Here is a 22,498-nt window from a genome sequence, read left to right on the forward strand (position 1 = left end):
CTCCTGTACTGCTGCTAGGTTTTATTGTGGTTGTATTGTTATATTGTGGTTTTAATGTTCTATATATTTTAAATTGTTTTATTGTGTGTTGTTTGGTTTTAATTTTTGTGAACCGCCCAGAGAGCTTCGGCTATTGGGCGGTATAGAAATGTAATGAATAAATAAATAAATAAAATAGTTTGGCCCTAACTCTGGGCTGGATTTTGACGAGAAAAGAACAGAGATTATAAAATGACATAGTTTTTTGGGAAAAAAGATCCCCCCCCCCAATCAGTTAGAAATACACTTAAGACAAGTATTGGAACAGAAAACACATTTTATTTTTATCCTGCTAGAGAGAAGGAACAGATATGCAGAAGACTCTGTCTCTTTTCTGGCCTCAAAATGAGAAGAGGTTCAGATGGCGGTTGTACGACATACTTTTAACAGACCTTCATGTCTATTATTCTTTTCTTCCACAGGGCTTCAGCTTGTTATACCGGGTATAGACAGAGCAATACGCGTTGGGACCTACATGCTGTGGAACAGATTTGGTAACAATTGAAAGGGACCGGGAGTCATCGTTCAGTTGGCTGTGCCTGGAAAAGATACTTGTTCTCTTCTGTCTCTGCTTGATTATTTCTCAAATGTATCAGTCACCCTGTAGCAAATTGTTCCCACGGCAGCGTACGCTAAAACAAAGATGAACTCCAAAAATCCATACACACAAAATCAGATCAGAAAGCAGCACAAACACCCCCAGAGACTAAAATATAACCGACGTCGAACATGGAGATCTTAAAAAGTGTTAAAAAGTAACCACTTTAAAACAGCACAGCAGCAAAGGCACGCACGGAATTAAAAGGCCTTTGCCTGGGGCCAGAAGGACCAAAACGTAAGTGCCAGGTGGATCTCTCTGGGGAAGGCATTTGATAACGGGGGTTGGGGTGCGTGGGTGGGATGAGGCTACCACTGAGAAGGCCATATTTCAAAGCACTGGGAGCAAAGCCACTGATGATGATCTCAGGAAGGAATATGTGGGCAGGAATGAATGGAAAGGAGCAATTTCTGCTGTACTGTCTGCCCACATGAGTGGAAGGAAGCTATCGGTAAGATCGAGCAGGAGGAAGATGGATGTTGTTCCGTCTTCATGCATTCCCCAGTTTAGTTTCACCTGCAATGGAGGAAAGAGCATAAAAATACCCTGAGGCCCAGCATTTGATCAGAGATTGCCCAATTTATTTATCTGTTTACCTATTACATTTCTATGCTGCCCACTAGCTGAAGCTCTCTGGGCAGTTTACAAGACAAAGCTTAAAACCATCCAGTACAATCATGTAGTGAAACAATGTAAAATCGTACGTTTGAAACAGAAGAAAACCAAAGCAGCAACCAAGACAAAAGCCAGCAGCACTGCGAAGATCTAAAAATGCACTCGAATAATTTTTAAACCTGAACAGCTAAACAGGCTGGGGAAATAAAAAGGTCTTCACCTGGTATTGAAAGACCACAGTGCAGGTCTTTTCTGCCTAAGGGCTGTGCCCTCACTGCTTGGAAGCCCCCAAACCTGGAGCCTTCCGGTATCCCTACGCCCTACGGGGCTGTAGCTGGCAGGGCAGGAGGAGTATAGGGGGTGATCTTCGCCTCCCCATCCTCAGATCTTTCAGTTTTTCACTCGATGGGCTTTTGAGCCCTTCTAGTGAGGGCGCTTTGGAGGCGGAAGGATGGGGCTCAGGATAAATTGTATCCTGGCCTCTCCGGTCTCCTCCCCTCCCCGCCCCGCCCACCAGAATGCTCAATTTCCTCCCTCTCTCAGGTCGATTTTCTGACCTTGGAGAGGCAGCCAGTGCAGCTGCAAGAGGGTCGGGGTGTGTGTGTATCTCCGACTCCTCCTTCCGAAGTCAGAGCGCTGTCTCCGACCTCGGAAGGGGTTTTCTGGGCCATTCTATGGTCCCTGGGATTCTCACCCAGGGGATCACAGGATGGCTCTCTAGGAGGTACCTTAGAGGTACTCTCTACCTGTGAGGTAGATTAGGCTGAGAGTCAGTGACTGGGCCAGTGAGCTTCCTGGCCTAGGGTGGACTTGGACCCGGGTCTTCCCAGTCCAACACTCTATCCACTACACCATACTGGCTCTCTTTTGTCTGATGTCGGTGACAGTTTCAGAGCCATAGTAGGGCCGGCCCTACCGTTAAGCAGAGCGAGGCAGCTGCCTCAGGTGGCAGAAGAGGGTGGGAGTAGCAGCAAGCAGCTGGAGAACAGAGCTGTGTGCTGCAGGCAGCCTGCCCTGTGCTCCCAAAGCTGGTCTCCTGCCCTCAGGTGTGGAAGATGCTGCCCTGTCCCAGCACTGAGGTAAGACTCAGCTGCCAGTCCAGTTGGCGTTTGTCCGTGGAATGAAATGGAAGTCCTTTGTCTCGGGAAGCAAAAGGCTCTGGGCCAGCCCTGCTTAGCAGGCCCTTTGGGGTCTCTGAGGTGGCCTACCTGCATCCTACCCTACGCCATGCATGTTACTGGGACCAGCGGTGGTGGGACAGGAGGAGCCGAGATGCTGGGGCCTTTTCTGCTGTGGCACCCCGCTTGTGGCATGCCCTCTTGAGAGGCTTGCCTGAGGCCTATGTTGTGGTCGTTTCAGTAGAGGCTGGTGGCTCTGATGTCAGCGGGGCTGCGAACCCACTCTGGGTTTCAGTCAGAACTCTAAAGGAGCTATCCAAGGTGCTGAAATGGGGTCATACTGGTTCTGACTGAAACCCAGAGCAGGGTCACAGCCCCGCTGACATTGGAACCTCCAGCTTCCACTGGGTCTTTTTCGACAGGGCTGGAAGTTCTGGCGAGAGACAATCTCTGTTCATACTCTACCTGTACTGCAGGGGGCGCTGTACTCAGCCACGGCATTTTCATCTGTAAAAACAAGGGGGGGAAATGGAAAGATGGTCAGGGCACAGATGTATGTTTCTCCCAGAGCATCTCTACACCAGCCTAAAATCCCGCATTTAAAGTGGGGCTTTCTGCTCCCGTTTTAAATGAAGGATCACGATGGACTCCCTTTACACGCTCTTCCTTCCCCCCCTTTCCCCCTTATCTGAGTCTTCCATATATTTCATTATGTAGCTGCTAGATGGCGCTGTGGCCTAGCTCCTCTTATTGTGGCTTTTCCTCTTTTCATGAGGGAACTCAAGTGAAACTCAAGCACTGTAATTTCATAGCTCATTATCTCCGATCTTTTAAAAAAAACGGAATAAAAGTCATTTAGTGTGGGAGATGCCCTGGAGGTTGACGACATCACGTAAAGGACCTGCAAACCTCCGTGAGTAACCAATCTCAATAGGAGGATAAAAGCTCCCTTTGAAGAAGCTCCAAGACTCCGCCTCCTGCAGCTTCCTCAATAGATTCCAGCTGTTGCCAATGTCTTTGTGTTTTGTTTTAAAGGGGTGGTTTTACAATCTGTCTGTCTGTCTGTCTGCCTGCGTGCGTGCGTGTTTTTCTCTCTGTGTGTCTCTCCCCTCATTCTCTGTCTGTCTGTCCTCCCTCTCCCCCCCACCCTCTCTGTCTTTCTGTGTCTGTCTGTCTGTCTGTCTGTCTCTCTCTGTCTCTCTCTCTGTGTCTCTCTCTCTGTGTCTCTCTCTCTCTCTCTCTGTGTCTCTCTCTCTCTCTCTCTCTCTGTCTCTCTCTCTCTCTCTCTCTCTCTGTGTCTCTCTCTCTCTCTCTCTCTGTGTCTCTCTCTCTCTCTCTGTGTCTCTCTCTCTCTCTCTCTGTGTCTCTCTCTCTCTCTCTCTCTGTGTCTCTCTCTCTCTCTCTCTGTGTCTCTCTCCACCCTCCCTGTCTCTTTCTGTATTTCTGTCTGTTTGTCTCTTTCTCTGTGTGTCTCTTCCCATCCTCTCTGTCCCTCTCTGTCTTTCTGTGTATGTCTGTCTGTCTCTCTCTGTGTCTCTCTCCACCCTCCCTGTCCCTCTCTGTATTTCTGTCTGTCCCTCTCTGTGTCTCTCCCCACCCTCTCAGTCCCTCTCTGTCTTTCTGTGTCTCTGTGTGTGTTTCTCCCTCTCTCTCTCTCTCTCCCTCCCTCTCTCCACCCTCCCTGTCTCTCTGTCCCTCTCTGTATTTCTGTCTCTGTCTCCATCTCTCTGTCTCTGTCTGTTCTGTGTCTCTCTCACCTTCTGTGTGTATGTGTGTCTCTCTCCCCCTCCGTGCTCCCCTCTCTGTGAATGGCATTTTTATTATTTTTTTTGTAAGCTGCTTCAAGAATTAACTAAAAGATGGGATGACGACGACGCTGATGATCGTCTGAGCAGGTCTTCCATCTGCAGTCCTTTCTCACCAGTTTCGTAGTAATCATAGACAGTCACGAAGGCTGGTTTCAGGCCCTGGATAGGCACGTCCTGCTCCACCGTGAAGGAGTAACTCTGGGTCACGTTATTCACCTATGGACAAGCAGATGGGTTTGTTTGAGATCTGATCTGGCTAATAGATACACAGACCTGGCAAAGTGAGTCCTCACAGGGGCAGGCCAGCCATCTCTCAGGGATGCTGCAGATTCTGCATTGAGCAGGGGGTTGGACTACATGACCTCCAAGATCCCTTCCAGTTCTATCGTTCTATAACAGCCTCCCCCAACCTGGTTGCCCCAGATGTTTTGGACTGCAGCTCTGCAGCTGTAGCCAGCTTGGTCAATGGTTGGGAATGCTGGGAGTTGTTGCCCAAAACATCTGGAAGGCACCAGGTTGGGAAAGGCAGTTCTATGACAAGAGTGCCAGCAAGGAGACAATTTATTATTTTATGTATTTATGTATTATTATATTTATGCATTTTATGTATCGTACCACACCTTTCCATAAAATATGCCCAAGGAAGGTAACGACAGTAAAATCTACAATAAAAGAAGTAACATAACAAATACTATCTAACCATCTAAAAATCAAACAGGATCTTATAAATAAAAAGAAGCAGCCCATTAAAGCATCTGGTAGAGCAGGAATGGGGAACTTGTGGCTGTCCAGATGTTGTTGGACTACAACTTCCATCATCTGTCACTATTGCCTATGCTGGCGGGAGTTGTCATCCAACAACATCTGGTGGGCCACACATTGCCCACCCCTGGGGTAGAGCTTCGAGTCTCGAAGGAGTTAGGCCTGCAGTGAGTGTCTGGAACTGACAGATCTGCCAATACTTCCCATTGTGTGATGATGATGGGAGGATGTGAACTTGGGTTTGCTTTTTCCCCACTGGCAGTCAGACCTCTCTGCAGTAGATATTTATTAAGTCCCAGTGGCTTGCTCACAGGAGTGTTTCTCTCTCTCTCTCTCTCTCTCTTGGGGCTAAACTAGATGATACATTGAATGTGAATCCTCTAGCAGAGCCTACTTTTCTTTAAACTTTACTGTAAGCTCACCGGCCCCCAATCTGGGTTGGGACCACCATGCGCTGGTGGGATGAGGATTAAACCTTCCAGGTGGGGTGGACAAAACACGACCGGTTTTGTCAGCATACATAAGGCTTCAGTTGGCTTTAGCTCCCTGCTGAGACAACATCCTCCTCTAGGAGGATAGTATAGTAGGAGAGAGTTCCAGCCAGCAGGACCCATTCAGACCTATCCAAAGTCCTATTTTCTTTCTGTGTTGATCTGCCTTCCTGCTTACCAGCTTTTCCTGCAAGCTTCAAGGGACTACAGAGTGGGATGCTGCCAGTCAGTGCTGACAATACTGGGCTAGATGGACCAATGGCTTGACTAAACATAAAGCAGTTTCCCATTTTCCTATGACTAGATAGGCCTTTGGCCTGCTTAGCACAGCTCTTCTTAATCCTCCCCTCCTCCAGAGTGTTGTTGGAGAAGGAGTGGGGCTAAGAAGAGGAGCATTTTGCTTCTTGTCCCCATCTCTGGAATATAACCAAATCACGCGAGAGAAGGGAATTACCCCATTCCGGGGAATTCGTGAGAGAACTGCAATGCCCGTTCTCCCATGGTGGTGGGCAGTGGGACGGGCGGGGCGGGGGGAGAGTTTGCAATGAGAATCAATCAATCAGAACAGCTTTACTGCCTCATGAGCACGCGTTGCGTTTCCCAGGTTATAGGACGTTAAGGAGGGAGAGAGAGAAGGAGGGGAAAAACCACCTCCCCTCACTGTGCCCATTGGCCCTCCAAAAGGAACAGTTCTCTTGCCCGCCCTTCTGGGCCATACTCCTCACTCACCTGCTCCAAATACAACAGGACATGACTGGTGCTCACTTCTGTCCGCCTCACCTGACCTTGCCTTTGCAGCTGGAGGGGTCAAAATGGAGAAAGCTTCGTTATTATTGAGTAATGGTATCAAGCAGGGGTGTGCCTCAGATCTGGCTGATCCCAGATCCAGAAACTGAACTGGACTGATTCGGACAGAGTCAGGAGATGTTTGAATCAAAGCAGGGCTCCTCCCAAGCAGACTGAATCTGAACGCTCCTGAAGATTCGGATTCGGAGGGACACAGACAGTCTCCCAAAATGGATACATTTCTCCCCAAGCTCTCCGGAAAAGGAGAAGGAGGGAGAGAGGGTGGAGGGATGAGATCCAGCTAGGGCAGTCCTGATCTTCTGAGGCCTCCTAATGTCAACAGAGGGAGGGGCCCTGGCTTAGTGGTAGAGCACATGTTTTTGCACGTCAAAGATCCCAGCTTTGACCCCCAGCTTCTCCAGGTAGGGCTGAAAAATTCCTGCCTGAGCCCCTGTTGAGCCGCTGCTGCCAGTCAGTGTTGACAATACTGGGCTAGATGGACCCAAGGTCTGACTCAGTATAAGGCAGCTTCCGACGTTCCTAGAGATGGTTCTTTGGCTGTGGCAGCCCGACACACAAACAAGGCTGTTACCTTCCTTACAGAGGATTTCACTGGGATGAATCCAGACAGCATCTTAATGTCGACAATCGCCATATTGGAGTCTGGGCGCTGGCCGGAATAACTGGGAGACAAAGAGGGAAAGGAAACGATTTCACAAATGATTTCTCCCTACTCCAGGCCCGGCCATTACACTGCATTGCCTCTGTGAGGTAGATCAGCTGATATTCTGTCAAGTGTAACGCAGGTTATCTCTGGGCCTGTTGAAGCCCTAGGGATGAGAGTGTTGGAAGGGTCCTTGGAGATCATCTAGTCCAACCCCTTGCTCAATGAGAGCCAGTGTGGTGTAGTGGTTAGGGTGGACTGGGGCTGGGGATGCCTTAGTTCTACTACCCATTTGGCTGTGAAATCCAGTGGTTGTCTGTGAGCCAGTCACTGACTATGCCAATCCTAGCTCCCAGGGTAGTTATAAAATGGAGAGGTGGATCATGTATGATGCCTTGGAGAAAAGTGGGGATGTCTGAGAATTTCATTTTTGCTTGCAAAACATGCAGGCATGTCCTGTTCAAAGCCCTGAATGGGATCGCAAGTGTGTGTCTGTCGAAAATGTTAACAAATTGCCAGACATGTCATTTCAGGGATTTCATTTATTATATATATACCTGCCAAAGGAAGTGATGCGGGTGGCTACTAGGAGGAAGACCTTTTCTGCTGTGGCCCCCCGGCTGTGGAATGAGCTCCCTAGTGAGGTTCGCCTGGCACCTACATTGCATTCCTTCCGGTGCCGGGTGAAGACCTTTTTGTTTTTCCAGGCATTTTAGCATTTTAGCTTTCCAGACTTTTAGCTGTGTTGTTTTAAATCGGTATTTTAAATCCCTGCATTGCTGCTAGGTTTTATTCTGGTTTTATTCTGGTTGTATTGTTTACTGTGGTTTTAATGTTTTATATATTTTATATTGTTTTATTATGTGCTCTTTGGTTTTAATTCTTGTGAACTGCCCAGAGAGCTTCGGCTATTGGTCAGGATAGAAATGAAATGAATAAATAAATAAATAATTCTCTACACCGCCCCATAGCTGAAGCTCTCTGGATGGTTCACAAAAATGACAAGTGCTCACGTTCGATTTGCGCACCCTTCCTGGTTCAATTTTGTGCAAATGTCCTAATTTGCAGAAATTTCCCTGTAGACTGAATCAGCCCCGCTTTAATCTATGAAGGAAAGTTGTGCAAATTTGGGGAAATTTGTGGAAATCTCACATTTGGCTGCTGCTTGATTTCCACAATTTTCCTGTTCCTGCAGAACAAGCAGCGATCACAAACGTGAACAGGAATTGGGCATGAGAGGAGTGGTGAGACGATGTTGAGAGAGTCCTAGTGATCCCAAAAATTGCTCGTTCACCCATCCCTAGAGGAACTGTGGGATATGAATACAACAAAGTAATACAATACTGGCAAGGGGAGTGGTGGCCATTCAGCCAGCAAGGGTCCCTCTCTGTCTTCCCAGCCCTAGTGCTGATGTAGTGAGCCATATTCTCACTCAGCCATGGCCCATGTAGAAATTACCTGATGTTTATAGCAACATCAAATGTTCTGTGGGCCTTGGGTCCAGTGCAGGCCTCAGGAACCGTGTGCACATCCAGCGCAAAAGGTGATTCCTCCTGATCCAGCTGCACATTGTACTTTAAGGTGGTCTGGAAAGGAAATGACACTCTATGTAAGTGATGTGTGAACCAACAAAACTCAATCTTGCCGAAGTTCTCCGAGTTCCATCCTGAAGCTCATTCCGACTCGAGTCTGTATCAGATCGTGAGCTTTGTTTATTCTTTTTCGCATGAAAATCAGTGCATACTTTTCCAAATGTACACATCAATCGTGTGCATCTTTGAAATGCACGCATTCTTCTCCCATTGATTACGGTGTAGTTTTTTGCATTTTTCAAAGGTATGCATTTTTCATGCACATCTTTCAAATCAATGAGTGTTGTCGAACCCATGCTTTGGGGTCCGCGAATCACACTGCAAGCTCGGAAATGTACAGACTTCGACCGCAGATTGTGTCTGAGTCTGTGTTCAGTTCAGAAGGTGCGAACTGGCTCAAAAACAAACTGAAACAAATTTCTCATGCACCCCTACTTTCTGTGGCTGTGTTTGTTATGATGACCCAGACCTCCAGCCATGACTTGGGTCAATGTCGCAGAGGGAGAGGGACCAGTAGAACTCTTGGATTTGGACCCTGACACCACTGATCTCCAGTCTAGCAACCAGAGACCTACCAGTCCTGAGACTCTGGAACCAGGACCCCCAGTGACTAAAGCCTCTGTTGTCGTTGTTGTTCAGTCGTTCAGTCGTGTCCGACTCTTCGTGACCCCATGGACCATAGCACGCCAGGCCTTCCTGTCCTGTGCTCTCTCCCGGAGCGTGCTCAAGTCCATATTCATTGCATCGGTGATGCTATCTAGCCATCTCATCCTCTGCTGTCCCCTTCTCCTTTTGCCTTCAGTCTTTCCCAGCATCAGGGTCACGAAGAGTCGGACACGACTGAACGACTGAACAACAATAACAGCAACAAATGGCCAAAGGTTTCATCTGTGTGCCCATAGCCTCCTCCCTCTCTTCTTCCTTCCTTCTCCAGTCTCCCTCCACCCTCAGCTGCTCCGTCCCTCTTCGCTCCCCTGCTTCCTCTGGTGTCCTCCTCCATCTCTTTGCCCCACAGTCTCCAGCGGGACCTGAGATCAGTTTTCCCTCTCTTCCACTCCCGGCACCAGAGCCGGCCTTGGCACACTCACCTGCATGTAGATGGAACCTTCCCCCGTGACTTCGGTGCTGTACTCCCCGGGCACTTTGGGCAGATCCTGGCACTGGAGCAGCAGGGAGTTGGTGCTGTCCACCTGGAATTCCCTCTGGAAATCTCCTCCGGAACTTAGGGTCACTTTGCTGCCTGCTGCATTCTTCGAGTAGATGAAGACACTGTACGTGGAAAGGGCCTGGAGTGCCACCACGGTGTCCTGCAACACAGACCAGGGTGCGAGAGCCTCTCTCAGAGACAAGGGCATCACGCTATATATACCCCTACCTGACCTTGTGCTATGGCAGCAAGCCAGAGAAGAACTCGATGAAGGAGGGTTCATAACGTTCACTTCAACTTCGCAACAAGCATTACAAGTCTGCAAGGTTCATCTTCTGAGCCAAGGAATCAGATGTTCGGCAACATCTCTGTTGTCCTGTGCAGTTCTGCCTCCTGACTGTACAGTTCCTCTAGAGAACAACCTGTGGTCCCTGAGCTACAAAACCATGCTTGGCCTAATTTCAAAGACCCCCTGGCAGCCCACTGGGCTTGGAAGAAGAGGAAGGGTGAGAGAGAGAATAGTGTGTCAGAAAAAGAGAGTGAGGAGGCAGAAAGAAAGAAAGAAAGAAAGAAAGAAAGAAAGAAAGAAAGGGGGGAGAAAGAAAAGGAGGTGTCAGAGAGAGAAGGGGAAAAGGGTGTCAGAGAGAGAGAGAGAGAGAGAGAGAAAGAGAGCAAAAAGGGGTGGCAGAAAGAGAAAAGGGATTGTCAGAGAGTGCAAAAAGGGGTGTCAGAGAAAGAAGGAAGAGGGTGTCAGAAAGAGAGAGAGAGAGCAAAAAGGGGTGGCAGAAAGAGAAAAGGGAGTGTTAGAAAGAGAGGGTGAAAAGGGGGTGTCAGAAAGAGAAGGGGAAGAGGGCGTGTGAGAGAGAGAGCGCGCAAAAAGGGGTGGCAGAAAGAGAAAATGGAGTGTCAGAAAGAGAGTGCAAAAAGGGGTGTCAGAGACAGAAGGGGAAGAGGGTGTCAGAAAGAGAGAGCAAAGGGGATGGCTCTGTCAAAGGTTGGTTCTGGCTCTCTTCACCACTGGCTTCAGCCCCACCCACTCAGCATGCAGCCCCCTGACAGATTACCCCCATGGGAATGCAACTGTTGACAGAAAAATGTTCACCATCCCTGGCTTAGAAGGGCTCTTTTACTGCTGCGAGGTCAGGATTTTGCTGCCAAATTGTCAGACAATCTCCCCACTAAGACTCCTCCTCTTCTAAACCAGGACGGCCTGGCTGCGCCCCTTCTGTCTCTTCCAGCATGGAAGGTACCTGGATCTTGGAAGGGAGGAAATTACCTGAGTGGAAGAGAATCCCCCAGTGGGATTCTGTTGCTTGCTAAGCCACTTGACAATGTGGGTGGCTTTCGTCAGTTCCTCCTGGGACGGTGCCAGCTGTGTGGTCAGGCTGGCAAGGAGCACATAGGACGTCATCTCTACCTCTGCAGAGGGAGCGCGTGGGTGGTAGTATGGAGGGCTGGCCTTCTCCTCTTGCTTCCCGGGCCGCTGCCAGTGAGTGGAGCCATCCTCTTCAGAGGCAGAAGGAATTATTAGTGTTTGGGTCAGACACTCCAGGCCCCACTAAAGGCCTTTTTGCATGCAAGGCTCAACAGGGCTCTCTTTCTCCAAAGCATTTTGTAACATGAATATAAAACCTGCGTTGGCCAGATAGCTCCTTCACAAGAAGCCATCTCCTTCCCTTTCTCTCCTGCATTATCAACAGCTGGACTTTAACAGGCTCAGCAGACATGCATCTGTCTCTCTCTGGGCCAATGGAGGAGATCTGTGTAATTCTTCTTTTCAGGTCAGGGGTGTTGAATGTCTTTCAACCCAAGAATTTAACTGAATCTCAGAGAAGACAAAAGGGGGCAGAGCCAATGGTCAAGGGAGTGGGTACAAAAAACCAAAAATACCAGCATGTTTTAGCTCAAAAAGTCCTTAGTGCCAATCACTAGGCTTTAGGGGAGGCATTTCAACCTTTTAAAAAGGAGGAAAATTGCACAAAAACTACCCAATGACTTGCAGTCAGAGGCCAGGGGAAGGGAGTGTGGCCCTCGGGAGAACCCCAGAAGGCTGGATTTAGATCCTAGAAGGGCTAGATTTGGCCCACAGCTGGGCCACATTTTGTCCACGGGCCTGATGTTCTGCACTCCTGTTTTCACGTCATCCATCATTATCATCTCTGTGCATTGTATGGGTGGGGGAAGGTCATGTGAACCCCCTATACTTGCTTACTGTGAGGAATGAATCTGAGCATGTGGAGATGTCTGGCAGCTCAGATTCGGAATCAGATTAGGAACAGCCAGAACAGAGGGAGGCACCCTTCCTAGTGAGCCAGATATGGCGAGACTTTCTTCCCAAGACTTTGACACATGGGTGGCCCAGCCTGAACGGCTCCCCCATTCCTCCACTGTCAGAACTCAACCTGAGGAGGAGGAGGGTGAGGGGCATGACTTGAGGGATGCTAGGGTCCATCGCAGAGCAAAGTGGGAAAAGTGAGGGGCAGGGCTCAGATGCTCTGCCAGGTTGGCCACTCGTGCAAGCCAATGTAGGAGGGAACCACCCTAAGGGAGGGGCATCCCTGCCAAGCATGTCTGGCTGAGAAGTTCATACCCAGACTGCTGGCAACTTCTCTAACTTCCACTTTGTCTCCTCTATTGATATTTGTAGATCTGTGGATTAGCTGGTTCCGGGCAGTCTGAGAGTTTCCTAGAATCTGCATCTGTAAAGAAGCGAGTAGTTCGCTAATAAAGTAGAGTTAGCCTGAAGCTTTGTTTCCTGGAGTGTGTTGATTGAGAAGGGAGAGGACGTAGAAACATGACACTTATTCTTTCTCAGAGCCAATGTTGGGGATCTGTGTTGGGGATCACATGCTTAGCCACTTTTAAATTATGTACTTTGTGTGTGTGTTTGTGTGTGTTTAATTGTGTTTTGTTGTTTTGGATTGTAAGCTGCTTTATCTTCATCATGGGTCAAGAATGCAGAAGCAAAATTACAAAAATAAAATAAATAAAAGCAATACTCTCCTCCAGCTCTCACTTCTAAAGCAAATGAGTGATACTTATTAGCTGGGTTTACACAACATGATAACCCACATTCAAGGTTGAGTATAGTTTAAGTGTGGGTTTTTGTTGAATCGTGGGTTGCCATTGAATTTGTCAAGGGCTCCTTGGAGGGCTCTCTCAGTCTAATCCGGTAGCCAAGTCCAGACACAGACAAAGGGATTCTTTTCAAAGCTTTATTCTTCTTTTACAACTTAACAACTCTACAGGTAGCAGCTAGATCTGAGCAGCAGCATCCCTATGCCCTAAGTTGGAACAGTTGGTCCCCGTTTGAAAGGCAATTACTGGCAGACCCCTGAATATAAGGACTAGGGAGAATCCCTCCCCTTTTCCCTTGGATCCCCTGGGCGCAACCGTTCTTTGAGTGCCAACCGGGCACTACGCCTCCTTTCCGCGCTCTCCATTTGGCGCCGCTCTCTGCGTCTGCGCCGCGCATCCACTAAGTCTGCTATCTCTGCTCGGTCACTCCCTGGACTGCTTTCAAGTCTAGGAATGCTGGTGGGAGGAATCTCTGCCAGCTGTGGGCCCTGGGAAAAAGGAGCGCGCTCCTCTCCCAAACGAGCGACTGCTCTTCCTCAGCATCAGAACTACTCTGGGATTCTATGGGCTCAGTGTCCACCCTGACAGAATTGTGGATTGTTGAAATGTGGGTTGTTGTGTTGTCTGAACCCAGCCATGCTAACAAACCATGGTTTGTTAAGCACAAACAACCCACAGTTCACAACCCAACAACAAACCATGGGTTCTCTTCATGGTTGTTCCATGGTTTTTTAGCACGGCTGTGTTCAGACAACACAAAAACCCATTTTTCAACAACAACCTACAGCTCAGCAACAACCCACACTCGACCCATAGCCAACTTTGAATGTGGGTTATTAAGTTGTGAGACCCCAGCTGTTGGGTTGTATAGAAAAAGGATCAGAAGGAGCACCTCCCTTCACCAAGAATGAAACGGAGAGCCAGAGAAGTGGGAAAAGGTGCTGATAAAGTTCCATTGCCCATTGGGAGCTCACTCCTCACCTTCTTTCATAGCTTCTGCGTCAAGAAACTGCAACATCTCTTTCCTCTTGTCCTCTTTCCCTGCAAGGCCAAAGGCATAAGCCAACAAGGCCCGGGTGTAAACTTGGACCTCTTTTGCTTGCGCTGCCATCTCCAGGCAGAACAAAGCATTACGCACCACGGAGTCCTGGAGAGGAAGATGGAAGGAGAGGCTCATCTCAAGCCATGGTCATGGCAATATCCGAAGGCCTTGGGGAAACTACGGTAGTTGACTTGAATGGCATATATTCCTAAGCACTGCATAGTGCTGTACAGAACAAAGATGCAACCCAGCCCTCCCGGGGGGCTTGTAATCTATGTTGGATGGGCTAGTCCCAAACTGGTCAGAAATATAATAAGTGAAGTAACAAGTGGGGGCATTAGCATGACTGGAGCCATCTTGAATCGGTTTATCCTAACAAAGAGATATCTATTATATCAGGGGTGTAGAACTTCAGGCCCAGGGGCCAAATCCAGCCGACCTGGTATTTTTTGTAACATTGGCTCCACCCCTTTTGCCCTCGGCCCTCCCCTTTGCCTTTAGCCATGCCCACCACTGGAATACAGCCTCCAAGAGCTTCCCTGAAATGGAATGTGTCCCTCAGGCTTATATCATAATCACGTGCGAACTGAAATGAGGTGTGGCCCGTATGTTACTAAGCAAGAGGGATGGACTTTCATGGCTGACGTACGTCTTATTCAAATAGGTTGTCACAATGAATCCCAGACCATAATCCCCAGTTTCCCAGCCCAGGGCTGTGAAAAAGATAACACCCTTAGAGAGCAATCCTATGGCTGTCTAGACACTGTCTAGACAGCCATAGGATTTTTTGGTTCCCAGAAAACCGACCTCAGTTCCCAGCAACCGCACTCCCTTTCCCCTCATAGCTGGCGTGGTTCTTTCAACACTGCCACTGTCTTGGCCCTCGTAAATGGAGTGCAGAGAAGGTGAAAACAGGGTGTTCCCAGGGGCAGGGAGGGGAGGAGACAGCGGAAGCTGTTTTAGACAGCTTCCTCTCTGGTCTCCAGGCCTCTTCCCTCCCTGAAGCCGCAGCTAGATGCGTGAAAACACGCATCTAGCCAAGAATGCAGGGTGGCCAGAGCACTGAGGAGATCCTCTCCTCTGTGCTGTGGCCACCCTGCATATGATAGTCCATAGCCTCCACGTTTGGGGGCTACCAACTATCTCAATAGGAGTGAGCCCTCAGGCTGTGAAATAGACAGAGCTGAACACACAGCCACCTGCTGTGAGAGCAGTCAGGTGGGTGAACACATGTGAGGGGGCCTTCTCTGCAGTGGCCCCACAACTTTGGAACAAGCTGCCATTGGAGGTGTGCCATGCCTTGTCACTGCAGATTTTTAAGAAGGCCTTGAAAACATATTATTTTACCTTGGCCTTCTATTAATATGGCTGCTACTGCTGCTGTTAACATCATTGTTGGTTTTATTGTTGGTTTTAATTGTTGGCTATTATTGTTCTTATGTTTTTTATCACTTTTAATATTTTAACTGTTTTATTGTTGTAAGCCGCCTTGGGAGGGCTTCTGCCCTGACAGCTGGTCAAGAAATATTTTAAAATAAATAAATAAATAAATAAATAAATAAATAAATAAATATTTTAAATAAATAAATATAAAATTGCTAAATAAATACAGCTAGTGGCTTTGCGTGAGAAGGAAATAAGAAGGAAACATTCCCCTTCCATCCTTACGAAAGCCTTTTTCCTAGCTATCACAAATCCTTTGGTTAATGGCTGAAAGGGAAACCAAACTTCGGATAAATGGATTCAGGATGGATCCAGTTGTGCTAATCTTCCACTCAGGGCTGGCCTAAGACACTTTGCTGCCTGAGGCAGAGGACAATTTTATTTATTTATTTATTTATTTATTTCTATACCGCCCAATAGCCGAAGCTCTCTGGGCGGTTCACAAAAAACTGGGCGGTTCAGGACAAGATGGCGCCCCCTCCCGTTCCATGTACAAAAGCTGACTGGGCTGGCAGTTGAATCTTTTTTTGACCCTGGCAATGGGGTAGCATCACTCGCCACAAATGAAGGCAGCAGGCTAACTTAAGAGTACAAGGCAAACCACGTCGTGGCCCACAGCTCTCTCTCCTCCAGCACCTTGCTGCTGCCTCTCACCATCTGCTGCCTGAGGCGATGGCCTCACTCTGCCTAATGGTAGGGCCGGCCCTGCTTCCACTCGTTACTTCAGTTTTGCGGGAAGTTTTCTCAGGCTGTGGAGGGGACCCTTGAATGGCTGCAGGTGGGAGAAGATTGGTACTTACAGTGACAGGCAGAGGGATCTCCAGCAAAGCAGTGGTGATGTAAGCAGAGAGTGTGACTTCATCGTCAACCCCACCCTGTACGGGAGAAAGCAGGAAGTTGTCAGCTTCATGCAGTACAAGAGCAGGTCATTCATCTTCTCCCTAGAGCTCCTCCCAAGATCATTCCTCATTCCCTCTATTTCCGGTGCTCAGGTGTGAGTGCCGTTGCTTACACAGCCAAAATGGCATGACCTACACACAAAAGGGAGGAAGCCCAAAGGTTTGCAGAAGGACAAAGAATCTTTGGGGGGAAAAAACAGCCCATGGAGGACTGAGTATGCTCAGGGGACATGGAACTTCAACTGTTGTAGGGAAAAATGGGAAAAGTTTTATGTGGGGAAGTTCAAGGGATGAAAAGGAGCATTCCGCACTGCAACATTTTGTTACAGATCCCTCTTCTATTCTATAATCCTCACATGATAGCAGCATGTATTTTTCCTGGCTGTGTCCATAATATTGGGAACTCCAATCCATGCTGTTCTACTCTAAGGGTGCAAAAACTGAGGCCTGGGGTCTGAATTTGGCCCCCCAGGGTTCTCAGTTGTTCCTGCCCCCTGGCCCTTTTCCTCCGATGACTGATCATTTGGTGGTTTCCCAGGTGTGTGCGGTTTTCCCCGCAGCCTATGAGGTCGGAATGCCTCTTCTATGGCTTAGTTACGGGCAGGAAGACCTTTAAGCTGAAACATGCTGGCATTTTTGGCCCTGCCCTTTTTGCCTTTGGCCCTGCCCACCGACGGAATGCGGCCCCCCGAGAGCATCCCCACAGCATTGAGCAGGGGGTTGGACTTGATGGTGCCCAAAGCCCCCTTCAGTGGAGACTGGTGGCTCCAATTGTGGTGGGGTTGTGAATCCATTCTGGGTTTCAGTCAGAACCAGCCAGAACTCTAAAGGAGCTGTCCAAGGTGCTGAACCTATTTTGGGGAAAGGGTTCATCACCTTGGATAGCTCCTTTAGTGTTCTGGCTGGTTCTGACTGAAACCCTGAGCAGATTCACCTCCCCATGACATTGGAGCCACCAGCTTTTTCTGGTCCATTTCAACAGCATGTTCCGTTGATGCTTCCCAGTTTAACCCTGTGCCCCAAAGCCCAGCTCAAACAACATTTCTGAAAATGTGTAGCTTAAAAAAAAAAATTCTACTTCTTGGGCCGAGATCGCGCTACCCTCTGACAAATGTATACCTCTCTCTCTCTCTCTCTCTCTCCCCTCCTCCCTACCTTTAGGGCGTTGTTCAAGAGGGATCCGGTGCTTTGGAAACAGCCATCCTCCTTCTGCTGGGTGGCCAGAAAGGCCTGAGCATCTGTGATGTGGCGCTCTTCCACAAAGATGTGGCGCCTTGCCTGAGCAAAGGACTTGAGCGCAAAAGCTGTCAGCCTGCAAGACAAGCCCAAATCAGAGGGGACTGTCCGAGCCGTCTTATTATGCCTGTCGAGATAGATCTGGCACACCATCCTCAAATCCATATTTTATTTATTTATTTGACTTATTAGCCGCCCATCTAGTATTAAATGTTATTAACCCTAATAGCAAATTTACATAATCAACTGAACAAAAGCAAAAACGTAACAAAACAACACTGCTCTCGAAAACCCGAACCCACCCCAAATGCCCGCCTGAGCAGCCAGGTCTTTAAAGCCCGGCGGAAGCTCATCAAAGAGATTTATTTGTGATACTTCTGGGTTGCTTCATGTAATAAAATCCCTAAGCAGCTCACATATAAATATTAAAATCACATTTAAAATACAATATTAAAACAATTCCAGTTACAGTACTAGTACAGAGCTCTACCAGGAGCACTACGACGGAGCAGCACGATTAACTTAATTACAGGCCAGGGAGAGCCGGGGTCAACATAGGGGTGGCCGTCATGGGGAATCCGGCCCTTTTTGGGCTCGCCAGATTTCCCTGGAGTGCCCAAGCCACAGGCTTTTTCCTGAAATCTGGGAATTTTCACATCCCCTGCACCTAAAATCACCATTTACGCAAACTCTGGCTGCATGATTCTATGATTCTATGCATTTGTGTAATTTATGCAAATTTCGCCCATAATTTGCTTAATTTGTGAAAATTGTAGCTGTAATATGCTTAATTTTGCAGAAATTGTGGGCACGATTTGTGCCAAAATTTGTGCAAATTAAGCCAATTATGCTGAACTTTGCCAAAATTACACAAACTGCAGCTATGATTTGTGTAAATGGCGATTTAAGAAAAACAACAAAAAACTAAAATCCGTGAGCTGGCCCGACTCAATACAGACCGAGTTGGGCAAGTCCTCAAGTAAGCGAGCCGGAGTCCGGGGGGGATGAGCTACTGAAAGGTCAGCAAGCTTCAGCCCTCAGACAGATTCCTCCGACATCCCTAGGTCAGCAAGTGCATTGTCAGGAGGCATTTGAAACATGCCACATTTTCTGCTTCCTGAACCACACGGGGGAGGGTGTTCCAGAGGGTGGGTGCCACTACCGAGAAGGCCCACCATGGAAGTATTGCGTGGCGACATTATGTTAGTTTTGGAATGACCAGCAAGGCCTCCTGCGACGATCTTAAATGACGATCTTCTAGATGTGTTGCAAATTTGGACCTTGAGCGAAGGTCCCCTCCCCCACTGAGGTCAGTATTGGGCTTAGCTACATGTCCCACTGGTCTGAATCCTTTTAAGTCAGTTTCCTTCGTTCCTAGCTTCCCAGTCATAAGGACTAGCAACTTGCTGCTTTAAAAAAGAAATCCTGCAGCTTTTCAGGTCTAGGGATGGCGGAGAATTTCTCCCCGAAACTTCGGGGGGCCGAGCGCCAACGTGTTCGGCCCCCCGAACAAGTTTCGGGGAGAAATCCTCCGCCCCCCCGCCCCCCCCCCGGGACGGGACTTACCTTCCCTGAATGTCCCTCCCGGCGGCGGGTCCGGCTGGCGGTTCGTCCGGTGTTCGAGCGGGGCGGGAGTGGCAGCCGGTCTTTTGACCGGCTGCCGCCCCCGCCATTGCAATGAAAGAAAAAAAAAACAACACGTCCCCTGATAGGCTACGTGACGATTCACGTAGCCTATCACGGCTAGATCTGGAAAGTCAGCCGTGATAGGCTACGTGAATCGTCACGTAGCCTATCACGGGTGACTTTAAAAAAAAAAAAAAACGCGTACGCGAATGGCGGCCCCCATAGGGAGCCGTCATTCGCCTTCCTTATTTAGTTGCTGTAGTCTACGTCAATGTTTACGTAGACTACGGCGAAAATAAGGGCAACGCAAATAGCGTTGCCCTTATTTTCGCTGTAGTCTACGTAAACATTGACGTAGACTACAGCAACTAAATAAGGAAGGCGAATGACGGCTCCCTATGGGGGCCGCCATTCGCGTACGCGCTTTTTTTTTTTTTTTTAAAGTCACCCGTGATAGGCTACGTGACGATTCACGTAGCCTATCACGGCTGACTTTCCAGATCTAGCCGTGATAGGCTACGTGAATCGTCACGTAGCCTATCAGGGGACGTGTTTTTTTTTTTTTTTTACTTTCGAGTTCGCGGCCGGGCGAGGCGGGAAGCCTCCTCCCCGGCCTGAATTTCGGCCGGGCGAGGCGGGAAGCCTCCCCCCCCGGCCTGAATTTCGGCCGGGCGAGGCGGGAAGCCTCCCCCCCCTGGCCTGAACTTCGCGGGGGGAGCAGCGAAGCGCTCCCCCCCACCGCGAAAAAGCTTCGGCGAAAGGTAAGGGACTTTCGTCCACCCCTATTCAGGTCTCCTGTAGAATCTCACAATGCAGATGCACACAGCCCTAGAGATGACGAGGCTGGCATTGTCAAACTCACCAGGCGTTCCCTGGCTCCCAATTATGTTCTCCAAAGGTGCTGTAAGAGCCATCGGAGTGCTTATAGTTCAGCTGCCTCTGGTAGCCTGAAATGGAGAATGAATTGTGATGTTTCTGCAGGGCTGCCAACACCTTTACCCCCCCCGCCCCCCATAGCGTTCTGCAGGTGGCAGCACATGCACACACACAGCCTTTGCACATATCTTTCACATTTGGAAGGATTTCCCAATTTTCCTGCGTGCCACATCCAGGACACCAGCACAGCCGGCTGAGAGATGCACCTGTGGCCCCCTCCTGCAGAGTGTTCTGCCCCTAGGGAAGTGTGAATCAGCAAAACTCGAGCTCGCCGAAGTTTTCCGAATTCCATCTCGAAGCTCGTTCTGATTCGAGTCTATAGGAAATTGCGAGCTTGCTTCTTTTGCATGAAAATCCATGCATATTTCCACGTGTATTTTTCCAAATGTATGCATCCGTTGTGCACATCTTTGAAGTGTGAAGGTTCTTCTCCCATTGATTAAAGCATCTTAATATTAATATTAATTATTACTAATTAATATTAACATTAATATGCTCTGAGATTCTTCTCTCACTGATTAAAGCATATTTGTGCATGTTTTTCAAAACTATGCACATTTTTTGAATGAACACATGCTGTCGAACACATTTCTTTCTGGTTGCAAATGACATTGCAACTTTGGAAATGTACTGACTTTGGCAGTAGATTGCATCTGAATCCGGGTTCAGTCCAGAAGGTGCAAACTGAGTAAATCCTGATCAAAACTGAACTGAAAGAAATTTCTCATACATCCCTAGATACCCGAATATATCCCTAGCAGCTGAAAGGTTTCCCAGAGGTCAAAGCCTGGCCCTGAAGCATGCCCTGAATGTGCACCCTTCTCATGATTAAAATAGGCCCTACCAATTAATTAACTAAAGCTTTGGTTGATTAATCTGCATCCCTTCATACATCCCTCGCAGCTGAAAGGACTCCCAGATAGCAAAGCCTGGCCCTGAAGCATGCCCTGAACTTGCACCCTCCCCATGATAAAAATAGGCCCTACCAATTAATCAACTAAAGCTTTGGTTGATTAATGTGCAGCCCCTCATACATCCCTAGCAGCTGAAAGGTTTCCCAGAGGTCAAAGCCTGGCCCTGAAGCATGCCCTGAACGTGTACACTTCTCATGATTAAAATAGGCCCTACCAATTAATCAACTTAAGCTTTGGTTGATTAATCTACTGAGTGGCTGTTAAAATGGTCAGAGGGAATCTACACTGTTGACAACGCCCCCCGTCCTCCACTGACACACACACACACAAGGAAAACGACAAGGCAAGAGTTCCCACTGCATGGCTCAGTGAGTCTTCTTACCAGCCACTAAGTATCCAGTGGCCGTGGATTTGATTTCTTCAGTCAGCTGCCCGGTCTTGTTCAGATAGTCCAGGATATAGATGTTGGGCGCAAAGAGGGCCATGTTCTGCTCTCCACAGCCGTACGGCATCTGGAGAAGCTGGTGCAGGTTCTGTATGGCTGAGCCCAGGATGTCTCCTGGGGTGGGTGCCGGGGGGGCGCGGGGAAGAGAAAGACAAGGAGGGTAACAGCATTGCAAATTGCAGGCTGGAATGCAACCCCCCCAATGGCAACAGCACGAGAAAGACAGAGAGATTTGGGAAGAAAACCAAACAGCGAGGAGAGAGGCACATTTGAGGCACTGGAAATGTGTGAAAAATGGATCAGACGGAAGCTCCGAACAGGGCTGGCCCAAGACCTTTTGCCGCCTGAGGCAAAGGACAAGAGGGTGCCCCCCTCCCATTCCATGTGCAAAAGCTGGCTGGGCTGGTAGATACATCTGCCTTTCACCCTAATGAGGGGGCAACGTTCTCCACTGAACCTGAAGGCAGCAGGCACTGTTCCCTCCTTGAACACCACGCTGCTGCCTCCCAGCATCTGCCGCCTGAGGTGACTGCCTCACCCTGCCAAGTGGTAGGGCTGGCCCTGGCTCAGAAACACTAGAGGTGGGTGAACGAGCAATGTTCGTGATCGCAGGGATTCTCCAATCATCGTCTTGCTGCTCCTCTCGTGCCCAATTCCTGTTTGCGCTTCTGATCACCGCTCACTCTGCGCCAACGGGAAACATGCACAAATCGAGCAGAGACTGAGCAGGAAGTTTGCGCACATTTCCTCCATACGCTAAAGCATTTTGCAAATGAGCATATTTGCGTATGTGCGGAAATGCGCACTTTGCCACATTCACAAAATGCGCATTTTCATGCAGCAGCACCAGACAGGCCGCTCGATAAGATCAGCCTCGGATGGCCTTCTCTCTGTCCCATCAGCCAGGACAGCTAGGCTGGTGAGGACGAGGGAGAGGGCCTTCTCTGTGGTGGCCCCCACTCTATGGAACTCCTGCCTAGGGAACTCTCTAGGGCATTTGGGGTGGGTTAGGGTATTTTCAAATAATGTTTAATGTGTAATTTTACTGTTTTAAATTGTATTGTTGTACATTGCCCAGAGTGGCCAGGTGACCGGCCAGATGGGCGATTAAGAAATTCAATAAATAAATAAAATAAAAATAAATATGCAAATATGCACATTTTTTCAATCACCATGTTATTTTTCAAAAAATGGTGACTGCAGAGCTTGACGAGGCTGCCAGGATGAACGCAGACCGCTCGCCGAGCGCGGGCAGGAGG

The 22,498-nt window shown here is 48.7% G+C and overlaps 1 protein-coding gene across 1 annotated transcript in view; it reads right to left on the reverse strand.

Moving 5' to 3' along the window:
* Positions 1-298: 298 nt before the first annotated feature.
* The window catches only part of LOC146356135 (alpha-2-macroglobulin-like), an 84,808-nt gene continuing 62,608 nt past the window's right edge, over positions 299-22,498 (reverse strand). Inside the window, exons 24-36 of the mRNA XM_084831866.1 lie at positions 21,177-21,353; positions 19,807-19,891; positions 17,238-17,394; positions 15,984-16,058; positions 13,680-13,845; positions 10,897-11,126; positions 9,562-9,780; positions 8,340-8,467; positions 6,810-6,900; positions 6,161-6,229; positions 4,292-4,394; positions 2,836-2,877; positions 299-1,153 (exon numbers count right to left, since the gene is read on the reverse strand). Coding sequence (XP_084687992.1) covers positions 1,128-1,153; positions 2,836-2,877; positions 4,292-4,394; positions 6,161-6,229; positions 6,810-6,900; positions 8,340-8,467; positions 9,562-9,780; positions 10,897-11,126; positions 13,680-13,845; positions 15,984-16,058; positions 17,238-17,394; positions 19,807-19,891; positions 21,177-21,353 — 1,568 coding nt within the window. The 3' untranslated portion in view covers positions 299-1,127. The remainder of the gene's footprint in view (positions 1,154-2,835; positions 2,878-4,291; positions 4,395-6,160; positions 6,230-6,809; positions 6,901-8,339; positions 8,468-9,561; positions 9,781-10,896; positions 11,127-13,679; positions 13,846-15,983; positions 16,059-17,237; positions 17,395-19,806; positions 19,892-21,176; positions 21,354-22,498) is intronic.

The sequence above is a fragment of the Heloderma suspectum genome, chromosome 2 (assembly GCF_057233095.1).
Source record: "Heloderma suspectum isolate Gila_16-S chromosome 2, 16-S_ref, whole genome shotgun sequence".
NCBI lineage: Eukaryota > Metazoa > Chordata > Lepidosauria > Squamata > Helodermatidae > Heloderma > Heloderma suspectum.